At 39.8% G+C, this 21,196-nt stretch overlaps 1 protein-coding gene across 3 annotated transcripts in view; it reads left to right on the forward strand.

Annotated features, from left to right (window-relative positions):
- The window catches only part of PDE4B (phosphodiesterase 4B), a 334,921-nt gene that overhangs the window by 250,747 nt on the left and 62,978 nt on the right, over window positions 1-21,196 (forward strand). For all 3 annotated transcript variants that reach the window (XM_042461937.1, XM_042461939.1, XM_042461940.1), the window contains 2 exons: window positions 18,167-18,361; window positions 21,062-21,098. In XM_042461937.1, the coding sequence (XP_042317871.1) occupies window positions 18,167-18,361; window positions 21,062-21,098 (232 nt within the window). The remainder of the gene's footprint in view (window positions 1-18,166; window positions 18,362-21,061; window positions 21,099-21,196) is intronic.

A 21,196-nucleotide genomic window follows, 5' to 3' on the forward strand; every position in this document is an offset into this window, starting at 1 on the left:
CTTGTTTTCCTTCATGAATAGTCTTTTTTGGTTGATTTGGCTGATTAATACAGCGTGTCACACATGACCTTCATGGAGTTTAATAAAGGCAGTACCCACTAGATTTCTCCTGCTTGTTTCATCTTGCTCTTTACCAGACTTTCCCTGAGGCTGGTAGACAGAGAATCCTGATAATTGGTTGGTGCTTTGGACAGAATCCAGTCTTAAGAGGTAATTCACTTTTCAAAAAGGTCGTTCAACACTGATGGCAATTCTGTGAAGGCCACGTGTGTGAACACCTCTGCATACATGTAACACAAATACATGTGCAAATGAAGTCTGCAGTCTCCAAACAGTTCCATATAGTGATGTGAAGAAAAAATCTTCATTCATATTGGATTGATTGGCGACCTGGGATGGGGTTGGGTTGAACTGTTTGCTAGTAAAGCATACCGGAATATGTGGCATGGTGAGCCCTCTATAAGCACCTGCCATGTCTGGCAGTGTGTATCTTTGTTTACTCTGTTTGTAGTATGTCTGTATCTTGATAGACTATGGAAAGGATTCTATGCTTGTCTTCATGTGTGTACTGTGGAATTCTGGGGTCTCTTCACATGACTTAATTATAGCATCCTGTGGAATCCCAGAGTTTGGTGAGGTACTAGAGCTTTCTGCCTGGGAATACTGAATGTCCTTCCCTAAACTTCAAATCCCAGGATTCTCTAGGATGTCATCATGGCAGTAAAAATGGAATCATAATGGTGCAATTGTGTAGTGTGAAAGCATCCCAAATTCTTTAGCACCTTAAGTTTTGTACTGTAATCATATCAGAAATGACTCTAACCTTACCTGAAAGACAGCTTGTCCAGCACACCTAGTCTTTTCTTCTGATGCAGAGCATCAAGGGAATTGGGTATATTTCAACATGTGTTCATGTAAGCAGCAGTGACACATGAGAGACTTCACAAGACAACCCCTTAGATCATTAAAAACAACTTTGCATTCCATGGGTGCTTACAGATGAGGTTTGTGTTGTGCAGTTGCCCCGAAACTCTATTTCAGAAAGGAGCATTGGCAACAGCATAATCTTTCTCCTATAGCTGTTCCATGGAAGACTTCTTCTATCTTTCTTCTGAATACAGAAAATATGTTAAGCAAGGCCCGTTCCGCACAGGCATAAAGTACGTGTGCGGCATGTACTAGGGTTAGAAAGGGGCATCCTTTCCGGACGCCCCTAACCCTAGTACGCGCTGAGTGCATACAAAATGGTGGCACCTATTCTACATGGGCGCCGCCATCTTGATGTCATGGATGCCTAGTGTCTGCACGTCTCGTGGTGTAAATGACACCATGAGTGCGCCATTGGCGCTTTACTGAGCCATTTCCGCGCCGCAAAAAGAAGCCACTTTTTGCGCCTTCTTTTTGCTGTGTGGAGCCGTGCGATTTGTTTGCTGCGGCTCCTTCGCGCAGCAATCACGGACGCCGGCTGAGTGCCCTTTTTGGGTGCTCTGTAAAGCGCCAAAGAGAGCATGAAATAAATGCACAATGTCTTTTGATTGGTATTTCCAAGGGAAGAACTCCACCTGAAGACATTCTAGATATCCCACACTTTACTTTCTCATTCAGTTACATGAAGTGTTGTGTAAGGGTACCATCATCAAGCATTTCATATTCTCTTGTATTTCTCTTGAACATTTTCCAGGTTCTTATTTTGTTTCTATCAATAAAGATAATCACTAAACAAGATGTCTCATTTGCATTTTCTTCCTGTTGGCCAATTTATCTTGATCATTAGTGGCTTTGTAATATTTCCTCCATTTTAAAATGTTTATTTATTTATTTTGCACAACTGATTATTATTTAAATGGCTTGCTTTAATAGACTAGCATTAAAAGTCATTGATCTCTTTTTCCTATGAATAATTCTATACTAAGAAAACTGTTGGAAGCAAGCCAATGCTGATGTGGGCAGTGAAAAGATTCAGGTGTTCATTTCTTTGTTACCTAGGCGCATTACAGAGCACCCAAGAAAGGCGCTCTGCCACCGCCTCCATTTCCGCCGCCAGGAAGCCTCAGCCTCCAAACGGGGAGGCTTCTTGGCAGCGGAAAAAGAAGCCACAAAAGCGGCTTCTTTTTGCGCCATGCTTGCAACGCATGAGTGTGCAAATGGCGCACTCGTGATGTCACAAGGCAAGGGCGACATGTGGACGCTAAGTGTCCAGCATGTAAAAATGGCGGCACTCATGTGTATAGGGTGCCGCTATTTTTACGCCCTCGTCATGTGCTAGGGGTGATACCGGTATGGACGCTAGGTCCTCGGCCAACCCCTAGCACGTTACGAGGGCGGCGCAAAGGCCCGTCTAGAACGGGCCCTAGTGTCATTATATGACAAATTAGCTATGAGCCTTTACTGACACCTGTACATTACTGACATAAGCCAGTCGGTTAATGGTGTGATGGAAAAGCCCCTTAATGATCCATTTGTTGATGATGATATCATATGTTCTATATAAAATAAAACTGGTTCCATTACACACACATTTCCTAGTCATTGGTATGACAAAAATGTATTTTGGCATGGAAACGTGGATGTTTTCAGAGTGTATGGTATCATTTTTGGAGTCATATTGCTGAGCATGCTTGGGGGAAATTCCATCAGTAAGATGAATATAGTTAGGAGTATGTTTGCATATACAGTTAGCCCTCCGTATCCGTGGATTTATCCATCCATGGCTTGAAAATATCCCTCCACCAAAAAAAACCCCCAAAAGCAAAGCTTGATTTTGCCATTTTCTATAGGGACACCATTTTACTATTCCATTGTATATAATGGGACATCCACAGACTTTGGCATCCAAAGGGGATCCTGGAACCAAACCCCAGTGGATACCAAGGGCCTACCTCAGTGCCTATGTATCTCATAGCTCATATATGACTATATAGAGGTTCATTATAGAATTTTATTTTTCCTCTTGACTCTTTGCTTTCTTCCACTTGCCCTTCCCCTTTTCTATGCATGAACATTACAACTACTACCTTAGATCCAAGTGAACTTATGTCAGTGAGAAAGTTCCAAAAACCCATCCATAATGTTTTTACTGTCTGGCAATGTTACTGTTCTGAGAGAAAAGATAAATGGAAAATTTGAAATAGACAGGGAGTTTTCAAAAAATCATCTTTCTACAAACTCCCTGGCAGAAGTGCCTTCTCCTTTGATGGGAACCCCAAACCATGGCAATCTAAGAAACCCTGGAATCAGGCCCCACAGGGGAATGTCTGAGAGTCAAGAGCACTCATGTCAAAAGAGGACTCTCATGACTTCCGAAATGAAGCAGTTCCCTGGTCCTGATGGTAAAACTCTATATAATGATCAAACAATATCAGCACAATTGAAGATATAGAGTGAGATCTGCCCACAGATTAGATGTCTACAGGGCTATAGATCCAATAAGTATTGAATTCTTGGGTCCATTCACTTTAAATGCAGCATTACTCATTAGCTCTTCTTACCAGTGGGGCTTTCCATCTTAGTGTAGCAGTGTAGTGAATCCACTTTGTGTTTCATTCCAGAATTTAAATTTAAAGCAGATTCACTACCTCCCACATGAAAACCACCAGTCCTTACTTTTCCGCCTATCCTGCCTATCTCCCAGAGATATATAGTGGCATGGTACAGGCTTTGAGTCCCATTTAGGAGAAATGTGGGATATAAATTGAATACAGAAATAGCCTGTCTTCATACCAGCTCAGTAATACTTGGAATTTTCTTTCATGTAGACTCATGTCTTGTCGATCCAGCCAAACATTCAGAATATTTTACTAAAGATCAGATGGAAACCATCTTATTGGCTTGAATGTTATTGTGCTCCTTCCCTGTTTCATTTCTGAACTATTGGTAAGGCAGGGTATCCATTTGTAAGTTTATTTGCCAACCAGAAGACTTGCTTTCTTCTCTTTTCACTAAAATATAAGATTTTAAACCATATACTAGATTTGAGGGTTAGATAATTACAATCTGATGTGTAAAAATGTGGAAAGATTTTTAAAGTAATGTCAGTATGACTTAGGACTTGGAGAGAGAAATGCATATATCTGCACTGTTGAACTGATATGAGGTTTTAGAGGGAATCCCAGTGCCTGGATATCTGGACTCCATAGTCACACAAAATATTTTCAGGAAAGTGAATGTTTATGTAAGGAGCCTGACAATCTTAGCTTTAACTCACCCAGCAGGCTTATTTGGAGAAAAATGCTGTAGCTATTTTTGGCTTATCAGAAGGAGGTAAATATGCCCAAGTTCTTGATTTTGCTATAACTGAAAATCAAAATCTCCTTAATGGTCAATAGCATTGTAAGTCAGATTTACTTTATGTTGAATTAATCTTCTCTTGGGAATGTAACAGTGAAGATTTTCTTTTAGCATTGCTGGAGTTAAACCTCTGCATTTTGCAGTGCAGGCAAAAATAACGTCTAGTTCTTATGTAATACCCCATCTAGAAAACATGGTTTAGTTTTGTTTGTTAATCCAAAACATTTATTAAAACAAAATCTCAGATAATGGTCCTTTGTACTTTGTGTTGGGGAAAAATTGATCTGTATTTATTTTGGATGTTTTATCATGCCTCGGTATCCCTTGAAACATATATTTCTTAAAATTATTTCAGCAACAGAGAATGGTCTTTGCATGTACTATTACAGGCTGACAAGTAATGCTAGAGAGCCACCTACTGCCACAGCTTCGATTAACATCTCGATGGAGAGAAGTACTACTTACCCTTTTATGATGTTTGTGCTGGTTTTGCTAGTTTCTGCTTTAACAGTGGGAAGTATATGTGCCAACCATTCCATCTGTTCTTCTTGGACTGTTCATGAGATATTTTTGCCTGGTTATGCTGGCAATTCTTAAATACAAATTCTAAGCTTCCTAGTATTCCATTATATCAAGTCAAACTAGTAGTGTCATTTGTGACTACAAGTCCTGCTCTTTCTAACAAATTTAATGCCAACTGGAGCAGGAGCAGGTGCTGATAAATGAAGCTTAAACCTTTCCGCATAAACTTTTTCACTCCTGCAATCTGTAATCTACTGTGCAAGACAACGCAAATACAATGGAGGGTAACAGTAGCTTTAGGGTTGGGGTTTATTTGAGAATGGAGAAAGATTTAATCCATATTCTACAATGCCAGCACTGCATAGATACACTGTACCTGCTGATAATTAAAAGCAACAAAAGTGAGTAGTGTGATTGTTTAATCTCCCAGCATTGATTCTAGAATATACCCATACCCATAGCCTTAGCCTTAACCCCACCAAGATACCCTGCTTCTTTTTTTCTGCTTCCATTTTCTTGTTTGTATATATTCAGTCAGTGATACAATGGGGAAGCTACATATTGGAACCAAGTAGAACAGGTGGGGAGGTGAAAAGCATTTCAGATTTGTTTTCTAGCATTAAAACATTTGCATTTCATACTATCAGAAATTGTCCCTTAATCACTTTGTAAATGACGTTCGTAAAATGCCACTAGAATTCAAAGATATACCGTGCTAGTCTGTAGAATTAGTATATATAGAGATCTTGTAGCATCTTTGTGACTGAAACATCTGAGCAAGTAGACTGAAGTCTACGAAAGTTCATGCTGCCAACTTCTTTCTTTCAGTTAGTCTCAAAGGTGCTACAAGATCTCTCTACATAAAATGCCACTGTTATCAACAGATATCTCAATAATACAAAACGTAGCAAAATTGTATTTAAGTGACGATTGGGTTTAAGTAATCAGTAAAACTGTGCTTTTAAAAAAGAAAATTCATAATGATACCAACCATATAGCTTGAAATGTTTGCTGTCTTTTGGAACAAAGTGTGTACTTTATCCAGTCGAGCCTTCTTGAGTTTTAAGATACCTGGCAGATGGCTTTCTCTCAGTTCCGCCACCATCATAGGAATGTTTGGGGATTCTTCTTGGTGGCTGCTCCCAGACTGTAGAATTACCTCCCATAGACATCTGAGTTAGCCCCCTCTCTCCTCTTTTTCTGCCAGCAAATGATGACTTTTCTGCCCTTGTGTTAACTGTTGCAGGAGGTCTTTTAATTGGGATTTGTTCAGTGGCATCACTAGTTTTGGTGTCACCCCAGTGTGGTAAGCTCATGTTGTGTCACCCCCAGCCAGGCAGCCACTCCAGGAGAGACAACATAGGGAGAGAGTGGGAGGAGAGAGGGAGGCAGAAGAGCAAGTGGCATTAGGCAGGGTGGGGTGCTCCCCTCCTGACTGTCTTTCTGCCCAAACTGCCTGGCACACACCCCAATTGGCTGCAGATGTCTTGCTGTGGCAACTGCTCCCAATCAGGCTTCTCTGCAGCCTTAGCTCTCCCAGCTAAGAGAACTCAAGGTTGCAAAGAAAAATGGGTGGGTGCTGGTGGCTCCACTGAGCTTGCAACTAGCTGACCACACCACTAGCACCTGTCCATTAGGGATTATCCACAGCCTTGACTCTCTTGGTTGAGGGAGCCAAGGCCATAGAGAACAGGCAGGTGCTGGTGGCTGCAATGATTTGCTGCCAGCACCGGGTAGCTGGCTGGGCAGGAAGGAGAGGTGATAATGGCAAGAAGAAGAGCAGTCTGTGGCCTCACTGCTGCTCACACTTTCCTTTCCCCAGGCAGCCGGCAGATCCACCAGACCTGAAAGGCAGGTGTACAGAATCTCCTAAGTGGCAGCAGTAGGTGGAGGACCCAACCAGGTGTTGCCCCTCTTCTTAGGTGTCACCTGGTATGATCCAAACCCTTTGCACTCCCTAGTGATGTCCCTGGATGTGGTCTGTTTGTATTTGTATTTTTATCATTATTATTGTATTTTAACATTCTTCTACAAATTGTTTTAAATTACTATTTTTGATATTATTTGTGTATTTAATTGTTTTTGACTCTTTCTTATCCTAGAAGAAGTGATACTTAATTAAATAAATAAATAAATAAAAAACTTTTCTGTTATCAATTGCTTAATTGTAGGTCCAAAACTACAGAAATAACCTAGTCTGAGGCTGCTTTAACTACCCTGGCTCAGGGAGTTCTGGGAATTGTTGGTTGTTGTGACACCAGAGCTCTCTGGCAGAGGAGGTTAAATATCTCACAAAACTACAGTTCCCAGAATTCCCTAGCACTGAGCCAGGGCAGCTAAAGCAACCTCAAACTGGATTATTTCTGCAGTGTGTTTGGGACCTGTATTTTTGTTTTGTTTTTGTTTTTTGGGTGGGGTTTTTGGGCTATGTGGCCATGTTCTAGAAGATTTTCTTCCTGACATTTCGCCAGCATCTGTGGCTTGCATATTCAGAGAATGATTGCCTGGGAAAAGTGAGTATATATATATATATATATATATATATATATATATATATATACACACACACACACACACACATACTGTGTGAGTCTGGGAATGTTCTGTTGCTGATGGCAGGCTTCAGGCTGGGAGGCTAATGCAAAAGAGGATTAATGTCTGCTAACTGGTGATCATTATCTGCTGAGAAAGCCCCTGACTCTGAGTGGCTTCCCATTTGCATTTGCTGAGTCCTTATTTTGCTATTCCTCAGGATTGGTAGCCAAATTTTGTTCACTTTAAGGGTTTCCCCTTTCTGGTAGAAATTATCCAGATGTGTGTAGATTTCAATGGCTTCCCTGTGCATCCTGACATGGTAGTGGTTGGCATGGTCCAGAATTTCAGTGTTTTCAAACAGTATTTTATGCCCAGGATGGTTTGTGGTATGTTCTGCTACTGCTGATTTTTCTGGCTGGCTCAGTCTGCAGTGTCTTTCGTGTTCCTTGATTCTTGTTTGCACACTGCATTTGGTGGTCCCTATGTAGACTTGTCCGCTGTTGCATGGTATGCCGTAAACTCCTGCGGCTGTGAGAGGGTCTCTCTGGTCCTTGGCATTAGCCTCCCAGCCTGAGGCCTGCCATCAGCAATAGAACAATACACATGCAAATCACTCCTGCATTCCCAGGCTCACACAGTGTATATAGATCCACTTTTTCCAGGCAAGCATTCTCTGAAGATGCCAGCCACAGATGCTGGCGAAACGTCAGGAAGAAAATCTTCTAGAATATGGCTACATAGCCCCCCAAAAAACCACTAAAAACCCATGGATGCCGGCCATGAAAGCCTTCGATTTTGACCTGTATTTTGTTTTCAATCAAATTTGGAGCCATCTCAGGTCCCAGGCTATAAAATTTTATTTGTTTGTTTGTTTGTTTATTACTTCCTTGTAATAGTAAGGATCTGATTATTAAGTTAGAACTCATCATTCGTATTTAATTGTTAAAAAATAATTTAAGTATCCAAAACTATATTTGCACTATGTAATATTTGATCTGTCTGATAAAAATTAATAAGCAGTTCCAAACACTATAGAGAAATATATATTTGAAGTGTAACCATCTTCAAGGTATACTAACTGGATGAGGACTGGATTGCCACTAAATCTACTAAACACACAGAAATTGCTATTAAGATCTTGTATTGAAGTTACACCATTGTAGTTATGCCATTTATAAATGAAGCACCATTTATAAAACTCAGTAGAAGCTATGTGATAAAGCTACTTGTAATTAATGAGAATAGGGTAAAAGTGGTAGGAAGTTACACACTTCCCTGAGGTCATAATGAAAGGAACCTGAAATCTGAGAAGTCAGCAATTAAGGCTACAGGGACTGATATAATAGAGTTGATAGGCAGCAACATTAATCTAGGCAAGAATGGATTGCAAAAATGGTAGACACTTTAAAAGTTTATAAAGGCATTGACAATGAATTAAATTTCATAGCCTCCCAGTAGATGGCACTCATAGTATATTCACTGTTTTGTGATTCAGGGCTTTTTAATGCAGGCAGTATTTCTGTAAATTGAACTGCCAATCACTGTAGTATAATGTTATCATTTTACCATGTAATTTTGTTCCTTTGCATTGTATCTTAATTGATTAAAATTGGCAGCTTGTAAAAACTACTTCCAGTTTTGTTCTGTATTTTCATGTTGTTTCTAACCTAAGACGACCCTATCACAAATTGAAACATATGCAGCTACTATAGGACTATAGCATCCCATGCAAGCAAAACTATGATCAAACTTCTGCAGCATAGATTCCAATTATATTGGAGAGAGAAACTCCAGAGATGCAGTTGGGGTCCAGAAAAGGAAGAGGCACTAGGGATTGCATTGCAAACATACAACGGTTAATGGAGCACACCAAGGAATTCCAGAAGAAAATCAGCATGTACTTTATAGACTATACCAAAGCCTTTGACTGCACATATCATGAAAAACTATAGAACACTCTTAAAGACATGGGAGTACCACTATATTTGATAGTCCTGCTGAGAAACTGTACTTAGGACAAGACACTACTGTTATAGCAGTGTGTGTGTGTGTGCACACACACACACAGAGAATGGTTCCCCAACTGGCAAAGGGATCAGGCCAGGATGCATACTATCACCCCACCTCTTCAATTTGTATGCTGAAAATATCATACGAAAAGTAGGGTTAAACTCAGAAGAAGCAGGAGTGAAGATATGAGGAAGGAACATCAAAAATAAAAAATATGCAGATGATACCATACTAGTAGTGGAAAATATCACAGATTTGGAACAGTTACAAAGGATGGTAAAAGAAGAAAGTTCAAAGGCATTCTTAGTGCTGGGCATAAAAAAAAATAATGACCATGAAGTATCTATATATGTTCAACTTAGATAATGAGGAAATCAAAATAGTTTAAAAGTTCCTGTACCTTGGATCAAACATTGGTAAGAACGGATATTGCAATCAGGAAATAAAAAGAAGGCTATGAATGGGAAGTGCAGCCGTGAAAGAACTAGACAAGGTCCTAAAGTATCAAGAGAGACTACAGAGAACTAAAGTCTGAATCATCCAAGTCGTTATATTCCCCATCACCATGTACAAATGTGAGAGCTGGACAGTGAAGAAAGTTGACAGAAAGAAAAGTAACTTATTTGAGATGTGGTGCTATAGAAGAGTGCCAAGGGTACTGTGGATAGCCAAAGAGACAAATAAATGGATCCTTAACCAGATCAAGCCCGAACTATTGACCAGATCAAGCCAAGATGATGAAACGGACAGTGTCATACTTTGGCCACATCATGAGAAGGCATGGTTCACTAGAAAAGACAATAATGTTAGGGTAGATAGAAGTAAGCAGAAAGAGAGGAAGACTGTATGCCAGTTGGATAGACTCTATCAAGGAAGTCACTGGCCTGAATTTGCAGTACCTAAGCAGAGAGCAGTGTACAGCAAGGGGTATTGGAAATGCCTTATCCATAGGATCACCTTGAGTCAATGTTGACTCGAGAGCAGCTAACCACAACAAGAACAAGGCAAATTGATAATGGGATATTTTTGGTAAGATTTGTTCAGAGAGTCATTGTCTACCTCTAAGGCTGAGAGTGTGTGACTTGCCCACTACTCTCATGGCTGACCATACATTGAAACAGAAAAATAGGGCAACATCAGGTTGCTGGACCACCAACCAGTCCTCCAGTCCTCAGCCCCACACCAACATCTAGATTTTTCACATTGATTCGGAGTAAATCCAAACTTTTGTTCTCTAGATTAAAGCCCAAGGCACTGAAAAAGCTGGGATTCAGCCTGAATCCTCCTGTATATTGGACTGCTTGCAGTGAAAATTAGGTGAGACCGTTTCATTTGGCCCATGTAGAAAAGCCCTTTGTCTCTTTGTCAAAAGAATGTTAACAACAATTTGTAAACTTCACTTGATGAGTGCATATTCCAGCATTCTTTCATAGCATCTGAATTCTATGTTTAGAGAAAGCTTTAAAGCGTCTATTTTAGCTCATTGAATGTGTTTAGCTTTGATCTGTTTGATAATAGCTGTTTGGATTACAATTTATTCACTTTCTAAAATATACAGTCCCTGTGAGCCCAACAACAAACACACAGAGAAAATGAGTAGAATGTTAGCTTTTTCTCAGTGGAAAAAAAATGTCATTATGTAACATTAGGAATTTCAACTGAGCAACATTCCTTTGTAGAGTCAGTGTGATATAGTGGTTTGATATAGTGGGAAACTAGGGTTCACTTGGACATGGAAACCCACTGGGTGACTTTGGGCAAGTCACACTATCTCAGCCTCTGAGGAAGGCAGGGGCAAATCTCCTCTGAACAAATTCTGCCAAGACAACCCCATGACATGTTCATCAGTTTGGCTACACAGAAGCAAAATTCAATATTATGAATCATTGTGAATATTATTTTTCTTTGACCTTTTGATTAATAATAAAATAATTTATGAATGTAGAAATAAATCAGAGAGAAAAATATAAATAGGAAACTTTGAAACTTCCACTGCTTTTCTCATGTGATGAATTGTATAACCAGGAAACATTTTAAATTGCTGGCTTGTTGTATATTATATTTATGGAACTGGATGAACTGCTCTAATAACACCATGGTCTTACTATATGGCTTAGCTTTTCTGGCTTCTTTGCTGTCCAAGTCAAGTCTCCCTTATCCAGAATTCCAAAATAAGTGAGAAATTGTTAGGGGATGGATTATGAGTTCCGCTGAGTCCAAAGAGTGTGCAGCTGTGAAAACATTCTCTCTTTGGCTCATGTTAGATTTCAGATAGAATCCCATGCATTCTTGAAGTAGATTAGGTTCAGATGCTTTTGGGGAATCTGTCAGGTTAGAAATTGTTGAAGTTTTTTTTTAATTGAATTATGATAGTTAAACAAATGATTGTTGGGTTAGTCATTTTGAAAACACTGTCCCACAATCAATAGCTGTAATATGATGTGGTGTTAAAAGGACAGCAAAGAGCCACATATATTAATTAATTTTGAGACATGGGAAGCCAATTCTGTTTAGAAGTGTGTGTATGTGTGTGTGTGTGTGTTTTAAATCGGGTCATTAGTTTATAAGATGTTGGAAATGCTGTGAAGTTCATGTTTCTAGATATTAGCATACTATTTGATAACCAGCACCACGACCCCCATTATTTTGATTAGCAAACTGATTATATGTGGAATAGATGTGAACACTGTCAGATGTATCCATAATTGTTTGGAAAACCATGTTCAAAGTCTCATCATCAGTGACTGTGCTTCAGACTGGAAGGAGTACTCAAGTGGAGTGCCTTGGTTCTGTCTTAGGGCCATTACTCTTCAACATTTGTTATCAGCGACTTAGATGATGGGGTAGAGGGAATCCTTGTCATGTTTGCAGATGACACAAAACTGGGAGGGGTGGCTAACATACTGTACTGTATTAGAAGATAGGGACAGAATTCAAAAGGAATTGAATAAACTAGAAAATAGGGCAGAAATGAATAAATAGAGACATTAGACCCAAACAATTTTGTTTACATTTAAGCCAGACCAAACAAATAAATAGATAGATGTACAGGTATAGGATGGGGGATGTATGGCTCAATAGTACTACATGCAAAAAGGATCTTGGATTTATTGTTGATTTTAAGTTGAACATCAGCCAGCAGTTTGGTGCTGCAGCAAAAAAGGTGAATTCTGTTTTAGCTTGAATTAACATAATTATAGTTTCCAAGATGAGGGAGGGAAGTAATAGTCCCATTAGTCTGAACTGATCAGGCCTCATCTGGGGTGCTGTGTTCAGTTCTTTGCACCTCATTTTAAGAATGAGATAGATAAGTTGGAGCACAGGATGAGAAAATATTTAGAACTAATATTTAAAAGAACAATGCTTTTTTTTAAACTGCTGTACTATAAATATCAGAACACATATGACAGATAGAGAAAATGGCATATAATATTTTGGTTGGCACACAAGTGGCAATTTTGTTGGTGGTTTGACTTCAGAAGTACTGTTTTGGGTATTTAGGGTGTTTCCATGAGTCTGGCACTTTCCCAGTATGTACAGATCTCACAATCCAATTGCTGCTTGGGGTGGAGTGATTTATAGTACTATACATCTGGAAAGTGTTGGATTTGGAAAGGCGTTGTATCAAACAACCTACACAAATAGGCTTTGCCAGTGTCTGCTGCATCTCTCCTCTCCTTTCCACCTCTACTTTCCCCAGCAGCATATGTGCTGTTCACTTGCCCTTTGAACATCACAGTGAATGGTATAAAACTTTTTTTAAATTCCTGTCAAAATAGCCTTTAAAGATAACTTTAAAAAGGAGCTAGAAACTTGTTACACAAATACAGTTATTTCATTATGACTTGCTACATCACTGTTTGTATCACTTTGCTATGCCCCTAATTACTGACAAAGTAAGTTGTTACAATTAACTGTGCTATATTAAGTCTTTACATCTAAGTTTTGAATATCAGAAGATGTGACTTAGTACTGTTGGTAAAATATATAAAGAAGTAGAATTTTAGCATGTAGTTAAAACTCTAACCTTTTCTGCTAAAGACCATATTTGTTGTAAATGAAATGACCAAGCAACCACATGATCTAAAAATGAGGCCTGTGCTGACTCCCATCCAGGGCTGAAAATCATGCAGAAATTCACCTGAAATTATCACAGATTTGGAACATATTCCTGGAAGCAGAACTAAAAAATTTGAATATGACCAAGCAGGAAAAACATGTTGCTTTCTACCTTTCAGTTTCCTTGCTTCGAGCTATCTCCTTTTAACAAGACATAGTTCAAGTGTTGAATACATAAACAGCCCAAGGTTTTTATTTGTTTGTTTGTTTGTTTGTTTCAATACAAATACAAAATATTGGCCCAGTACAGACGGGCCCTGAATGACGCCCTCGTGACGTGCTAGGGTTGCCTCAGGGTGGAAAGCCCACACACCCCACAACCCTAGCACATCACTAGGGCGTCATCATTGCACAGCACCGTATAGACAGCATGCGCAGCAATGATGTCACTGCTGTGCTGCGTCCATATGGATCAGTTCAGCAGTGACATGTTTGCACCACCATAGGCTGCTTGTGGCAGCGCAAAAAGGAGCAACTTTTTAGTGCTTTTTTTGCTGCGCATCAGCGCTGCACAATTTGCTTACTGCAGCGCTGCAGCACTGCTGCACAGCAACAAAAAGCAGCCCTAGCCCACCCTTTCAGCCCCTCTGTACTGGGCCTTTGACACATTTACTACACCAACATACTAATACATTTTCCGTACAGTACAATACATTCCATACACTATAATATCAACTTAAAAAACCATACAAGGAAGCATTCATAACACATTCATACTACATTCACATTCATACTTAAGGCACTGATTGAATCTCATAATGAATGTGTTCCATCTACTTATCTGAAAATAGGGTAGGAATATCATGATTTTGATTAGAAAATGAGAGACTGGCATCCCTATCAGTTCAGAATTATGGCTTAGCATTATCACAATGCTGCTTTTATACAGGATGTTTTGAAAACATTAAGGTTATTACAGTATCTGTTGTTATTTCCCACTGCAAAACCGGCAGACTTCCTCAGATTGTTTAAATTACCATTGTTAAAGCCACCTAGTCATCTCCCATACTGAATAATGAGCTTCAGCAAGCTTAATGACATATGAAGACATAGCAAAGAGACCCGCAATATAGATTCTAAGTGGAAGATCAATCACCAAGACACATGGCAACATGGTTGGATTATCGTATGGTTGACTTATCATATGGATTCATGTGATAATTTTCATTAGTATGAATGGTTTTTAAAGCATGGTCTCATGAATTGTGTTCAGTCCATACTGGGAAGCAGTTAAAGGTCATCATCAAGTGGCTCATTCTCTGATCAAATTTTAAACTAGGTGCCATGTGTATGAAAACCAAAAAGGGTAGGCTCCATAAAGTCTTATAAATTAGGCTGCTGTGGAGAGTGCTGCATAAGTACTGATTTTTACATACTGGAACTTAAGGTTTAGTGGACCAATAGATATTTATTCAAATGCATATCACGGCAGTTCAAGAAGAGTTCCAAAGGTTTGATAGTAAAATTTGTCAAACATGACATTTTAATTAAGTTGCTGAACTGTAGGGTGAGTTATTTTTAGATACTTCATTAGTTTTATTTATAACCCAATCATAACTTTTCTCATTGGATAAGGTATTGGTCCAGATGTAATGGTTAGGAGGAGTTCTAGAGCATATTTATTCTTACATCATTTTGCTGCTTAGTTTTTGACCACAGCTGATATTTTCATCAAATAGAATAATTTCACAATCCCAGTGGAAGAAGGTCAACCTGCTCATTTATGATGGGTGTCTCTTGCAAAAAAATGGCTCATATTTAACCACAGATTGCAACAATTAAACAGTAGATATCTTTTGAAAAGTGATGGAAACTGTGAAACTAACTTCTGTTTGTTCAAAGAAAAAATATTCAACAAAGTTTTTAAAATGCCCCCAAATTAGAGAACCAGATTTTAGAATCAGTCATTTTAGTTTTCAGAACTGCTGAGAAATGTTGAAACTGCTGGCTTCACATACATTGTGACATATTGTTATATAGGGTGTTTTTGTCTCTCTCTCTCTCTGTGTGTGTGTGTGTGTGTGTGTGTGTGAAAGAGAGAGACCGACAGAGAGAGAACTTGTGGTTCAATAGTTATGCTAATCTGCAACATTCCATGAAATATGCCCCACTTTGTGGAAGGGAGCAAAAATGCTCAGAAATGTTCAGATGTTTGGGGAAGACAGAATATATTTCTGAAGCTTCTTTAGCCATATCCTTACATAGTTTTTTTCCTTGTTGACTAGTTGAGGTGTAATGTGGGTGTGGGTATGCTGCTGTATCAAAGCTTGGGGAAGATTTGTTTTGGGAGGAACAGTTCTCAATGTTTTGTTCTGGTAAGAGAATTCTGAAGAATTCTTGAGAATTCTGTGTAATCCAACAAAATAACTTCCCAAACTCTGGAATGAACTGAGGTATCGTTCTTATCACACAGAGTTAGTGGGCAACTCAACATTTTCTGCTTCTTTTCTTCACCTACTCTCAAATTTAGCATTTAAAGACAAGGAGTCAGCATGCTGCTAATAATACCATAATGTGGTTGTTGTTGTTGTTGTCGTGTGCTTTCAAGTCATTTTTGACTTATGGTGACCCGACAGTGAACCTACCATGGTTTTGTTTTTTTTAGCAAGTTTCTTCAGAGGGTGTTTGCTATTGCCATCCTCTGAGGTTCAGGGAGTGTGACTTGCCCAAGGTCACCCAGTGGCTTTACATGGCTGAGCCAGGATTCAAATCCTGGTCTCCAGAGTCACTCAAACAACTATGCCATGCTGACTCCCAAATCACATAGCCAACTCTACTTGGCTGGGTGATATTGTGTTATTTTATTTTTGCGTGTTCCTTGATTTGCAAATCACACAGTGGAGAAGACCTTTCAAGTAATGGAAAGGGTGCTGAAGCAGCAGCCAGTTATGAAAGAAATTACTGCAAACAGGCATGAAATCAGGGGGAAGAATAGAAGGCAACAGTTTACACAGGATACCCTTCCACTGGAATAATGGCAGTTTCTCATACCAAAAAAATAGCACTCTGAAACATCTGGTGTCCTATTAGTAGGCATTCCAGTGCAGGCTGTCAGTGACACATCGACTTTGCCATATGAGTCATGTCAGACTAATGAGTTTGGATTTATATAGTAAACTAATGATACACTCAGGAGACATAATAAGGGTTGTTCAGGACAAATATTAAAAAATATACCAACTGGTTTTCTTAACAGCCTGCAAGAAAATGATCAGAAGCAGAAATTATGGGCTGTCCTCCCCACCCTCCTCAATCATTCACTGCAGGTTTCCCAGGTTTTATTCACCCAATATAAAGGTACAAGTTGAAGAAGGGTATATGGCCTCACTTTCTACTGTTTATTCATGTCTTCTCACCACTGATGTCTGCAAATAAACACGGCGCATTGGGGATCTTACCTTTGGCTAAGCCTTGTGTGCTGACAGTTTTGAAAATGTCTGAACAGATGGAATATTCATAAATATTTCATAGCAACCTTTCATCTGATGGCTCCTTTCAGTCAAACGAAAGCAGAACCATTGCAGCCAACAGCTACAGATGTCTGAAAGACTCAGCTAAACTTTTCCCACTCCTTTTGTCATCCATTTGATTAAAGAGAAGAATTTACATTACTGTTTTTCCTACAAGCCTATATGTTCTTTATTTTGATACCTCATTTAGAAGACAACAATATGTCCTCCCAAAGAGTATTCTAGGGTGCGAACAGATAGGCCAAAATAGACCTGCTTCGGGTCACTTTGGAAGTATGCTGTTTAAATGCTGCATGCATCCTAGGAGTCCAGAAGCCACACCAAAGCCACACTCCAGTCCTAAGGCCTGCGAACCCGCTTGGCACAACTTCTGGCCTCTTAAGCTGTTTGTGTAATTTACACAGCATACCTTCAAAGTGACCTGAAGCAGCTTTATTTTGCCCTGTCTGTTCAGGCCCCTAAGTTAGCTTTGTTCCAGAGTTTGCTATGGTTTCACAGGAGTCACCTAAAACCAGCAGAAAACACATATTTTCGATGGTCTTAGGGACCGAGACACTGCTCACCACAACATGAGTAACTGCATTAAAGGGTTTCAGCATTAGGAACCACTGTTCTACAGGATCTGTTTTGAGCTCTCAGATGGATTTATAGAGTGCATTGGGGGAGAGGACGATTAAGGGGTCTGCTTGAAAATAGAAGATGTTGATGGGGCTGATTTATATATAAGATGCTGTTAACAAAAATGAAACCTTAATAGTAGTAAAAAAAATTAAAAGGCCTTTGAGAATAAAATGGCAGCCATGCAGGAAATACTCTTTTGTTGATGTGTCAGATGGGCATATATGTTCCCTCTTTGCAATATGGAGGAAGGTTTTGCTACTTCTGACTATCACATTGTGTTATTATATTTGGATATGTTTGAGCTAGTGTGGTGTAGTGGTTTGAGTGTTGGGCTACAACTCTGGGAAGCCAGGTTCGAATCCTTGCTCAGCCATAAAATCCCACTGGGCAAATAATTTTTTTTTGTCTCACTGTCTCACTCTCCGAAGAAACTTGCCAAGCAAATTCTGTGATAAGGTTGCCTTAGAGTCACCATATGTCAGAAACAACTTGAAGGCACAACAACAACAACATCAACATATGTTTAGGTGCATCAAATAACATGATTGTTAAAAGTATGAAGATGTCATGTCCTATAACAACCATGAATCTCTTGTTTGCAGCTTTGATGTGGAAAATGGCCCTTCACCAGGTCGAAGTCCGTTGGACCCTCAGGTTGGCTCTTCTTCAGGGCTTGTGCTCCACACTACTTTTCCAGGTCACAGCCAGCGCAGAGAGTCATTTCTTTACAGATCAGACAGTGACTATGATCTGTCACCAAAGACCATGTCCAGGAATTCCTCTCTACCTAGTGAGCAGTAAGTACACATCTCACAGTACTGTATCATATTTATTAAGAAATTGAAGGTCCATAAGTTTGGACAAGCATTTTGACTGATATTCATAAATTGTTCATGTTGATAGGCATATATAGAACATATCTTATGCTGAGAATCTTTAGCAACAGATCAGTCTGGAATTGCAGGTCCTACAAACATCCCTCCCTCCCTCCCTCCCTCCCTCCCTCTCTCTCTCACACACGCTTACATTTGTATATGAAATGTACAAGCTAATTCCACTCCATGAACAAAAGCCTTCAGTAGATTCAGAAAAGCATTATTCAGTAAGCAGAGTAAATCACAGTACATAGTTTTTTGTGGGTTTTTCAGGCTATGTGGCCATGTTCTAGAAGAATTTCTTCCTGATATTCAGCAAGATGCCAGCCACAGATGCTGGTGAAACATCAGGAAGAAACTCTTCTAGAACATAGCCACATAGCCCGAAAAAACCACAAAAAACTATGGATGCCAGCCATGAAAGCCTTTGACTTCACAGTACATAGTTAATAATAATATAATAATAAAGGTTTATTTATATACCGCCCTTCGAAACATCAAGGCGGTGTACAACAGTGAAATAAAACAATACATATCTCAATACAATACATATTAATACATATCTCAATACATAGCAATAGCATTAACAATACATATCTCAATACAGCCAGCGACAAACAGCTCAAGCAATAAAAATACAACAACAATTCACAACACGCTAGCCGGGGCACAACTCAGTGCCTGCCCCCCCACAGGACAAAATGGCTGCTTAACTGCGCAGTTGCGCAGTTGTGAAGATGGTCCAGTCTGAAAGCGTCCTCCCTGTGGCGATGTGAAACTGCGCTGGTGTCCTCTCCGCCCAGGGAGGCGCCCGGCAGCAACAGCGGCAACAGCAACAGCAGCACACACAGTTCCTCCGAGGCAGGCACGGGGGTGGGACGGGGAAGGAAGCCAGGCAGGCCGGCTATATGCGTGCCGCTCCCACCAGCATGCCCCTTTCCCCGCCTTCCCCCAGGTGTTACACATCCCTCGGTGGTTCTGGCTCGCTGCTGAGGTGCCGAAGCGGCAACAGCAACAGCAGCATACCCAGTTCCTCCGAGGCAGGCCCGGATGTGGGACTTAAGAATTTCTCCAGATATACAGTGTACTTAGAGTACAAACAATTCACCTGTTACATAGCCTTCATCCCATCTGTCAGCATCTCAAAACCTACTATCTTGCCAGGTCTCACCCTTCCTTGTTTTCCCCTATACCAAGCTACAGCTTCCCACAAGAACCACGTTAGACATTTACAGCTTATACTTCCTCCTCATACATCTGCTCATTTTCCCAGGTTGCAAATGATACACCTTTTTTTTCTTTCTCAGTATCATCAGTTGGATAGCATAACTCATCAGCCCGCTTTAACATACGTATATCTAAGCACAGCAATTAAGCATAGCAGGACCGTGTCTGGATCATGATCCTGAGAAATACTGTATATGAATTTATTTATTTCCTGGCTTCATATTGCAAGAACCTAATGGTGATTGCTACTTGCATTATTTTCTTTCTATGAATGTACATTTTGATGTAATAATTACTTCATTTAGAATGAGGAAAGTAACTGCAAAAGGGGTGTTGGCCATTTTGCACCTCTCCAGCAGGCTACATTGGTGCTCCTGACATAATCAGAAGTAATGTTATTTTCCTTCATTTTAATGGATTTTAGTGTTTTTTTAAAAATATGTGGGTGCCTTGGGGGGGGGGCAGCAAGGGCATCATCATCGCTGCATTTTGTAGCAGATTTGATTCATTTCTAGTGTTTAGGAGGATGAAAAATTGCCTACCTTAAAAAAACGTGGTTCTGTGAGCTATGAAGGGCTTCAGAGGTCCAAAACACATGGCAGAAATAATCCAGTTTGAGGCTGCTTTAACAGCCCTGCCTGCTAAGGAATTCTGGGAACTTTTTTGTGAGACATTTAGCCTCCTCCGTCAGAGAGCACTAGTACCACAATGAATGAATAAACCACAATTTCCAGGACTCCCTAGTACTGACCCAGGGCAGTTATAGTGGTCTCAAAATGGATTATTGCTGCAGTGTGTTTTGGACCAGGCACCACAAATTGAGAACTACATGTACCCCATAGGCTATATTTTGCACATCCCAGTTTAGGATAAACCTTCTGTGTATGCATACAATAAACACAATGGGTAACAAACAAGAAAATATCATTTCCCCAATATATTTTCCAGTTTGGCATGAAACCCAAAACATGTTCTAGGAGGCTCCCTCCATAATCATTTTGGGGGCTACATGAGGTAGTGCTGTAGAAAGAGAGTGCACACTTTCCCATTTCTTCTGGATTCTGCTGTTATGCTACTAGCAGTATAGTGTTGGAAACTGGCCAAGATGTTTGGGTTTGTTTTATAATATGTGTGTTTGTGTATGTCTTTTAAACTGCCTTAGCCACTCCTTGGTAGCTATTGAAAATGTCATTCAGGACCAAGCAGTATAGAAACTGTTATGCATTATATCTCCACAGTCTTCATGTGTGTGTGCAAAAGGAATATGAGCCTGCTACAATGAACATTATCCAAGTTAAAACAAAATGAAAGTTCATTATGATGATTCTACTGTACAGTGTTATTTATTTAAAATGTGCCCATAAATATGATGTTTTTATTTTCCTTTCTTACTAGGCATGGAGATGACCTGATAGTTACACCATTTGCACAGGTACGTTCCAAAAATTCTAACACCAAGCAAGTGTTGTGCTGATGTGGGTCTACATTTGATGTTTGAAAGCCTTAAATGAATTAAAACACTGCTCATTT

The sequence above is a fragment of the Sceloporus undulatus genome, chromosome 4, assembly GCF_019175285.1.
Source record: "Sceloporus undulatus isolate JIND9_A2432 ecotype Alabama chromosome 4, SceUnd_v1.1, whole genome shotgun sequence".
NCBI lineage: Eukaryota > Metazoa > Chordata > Lepidosauria > Squamata > Phrynosomatidae > Sceloporus > Sceloporus undulatus.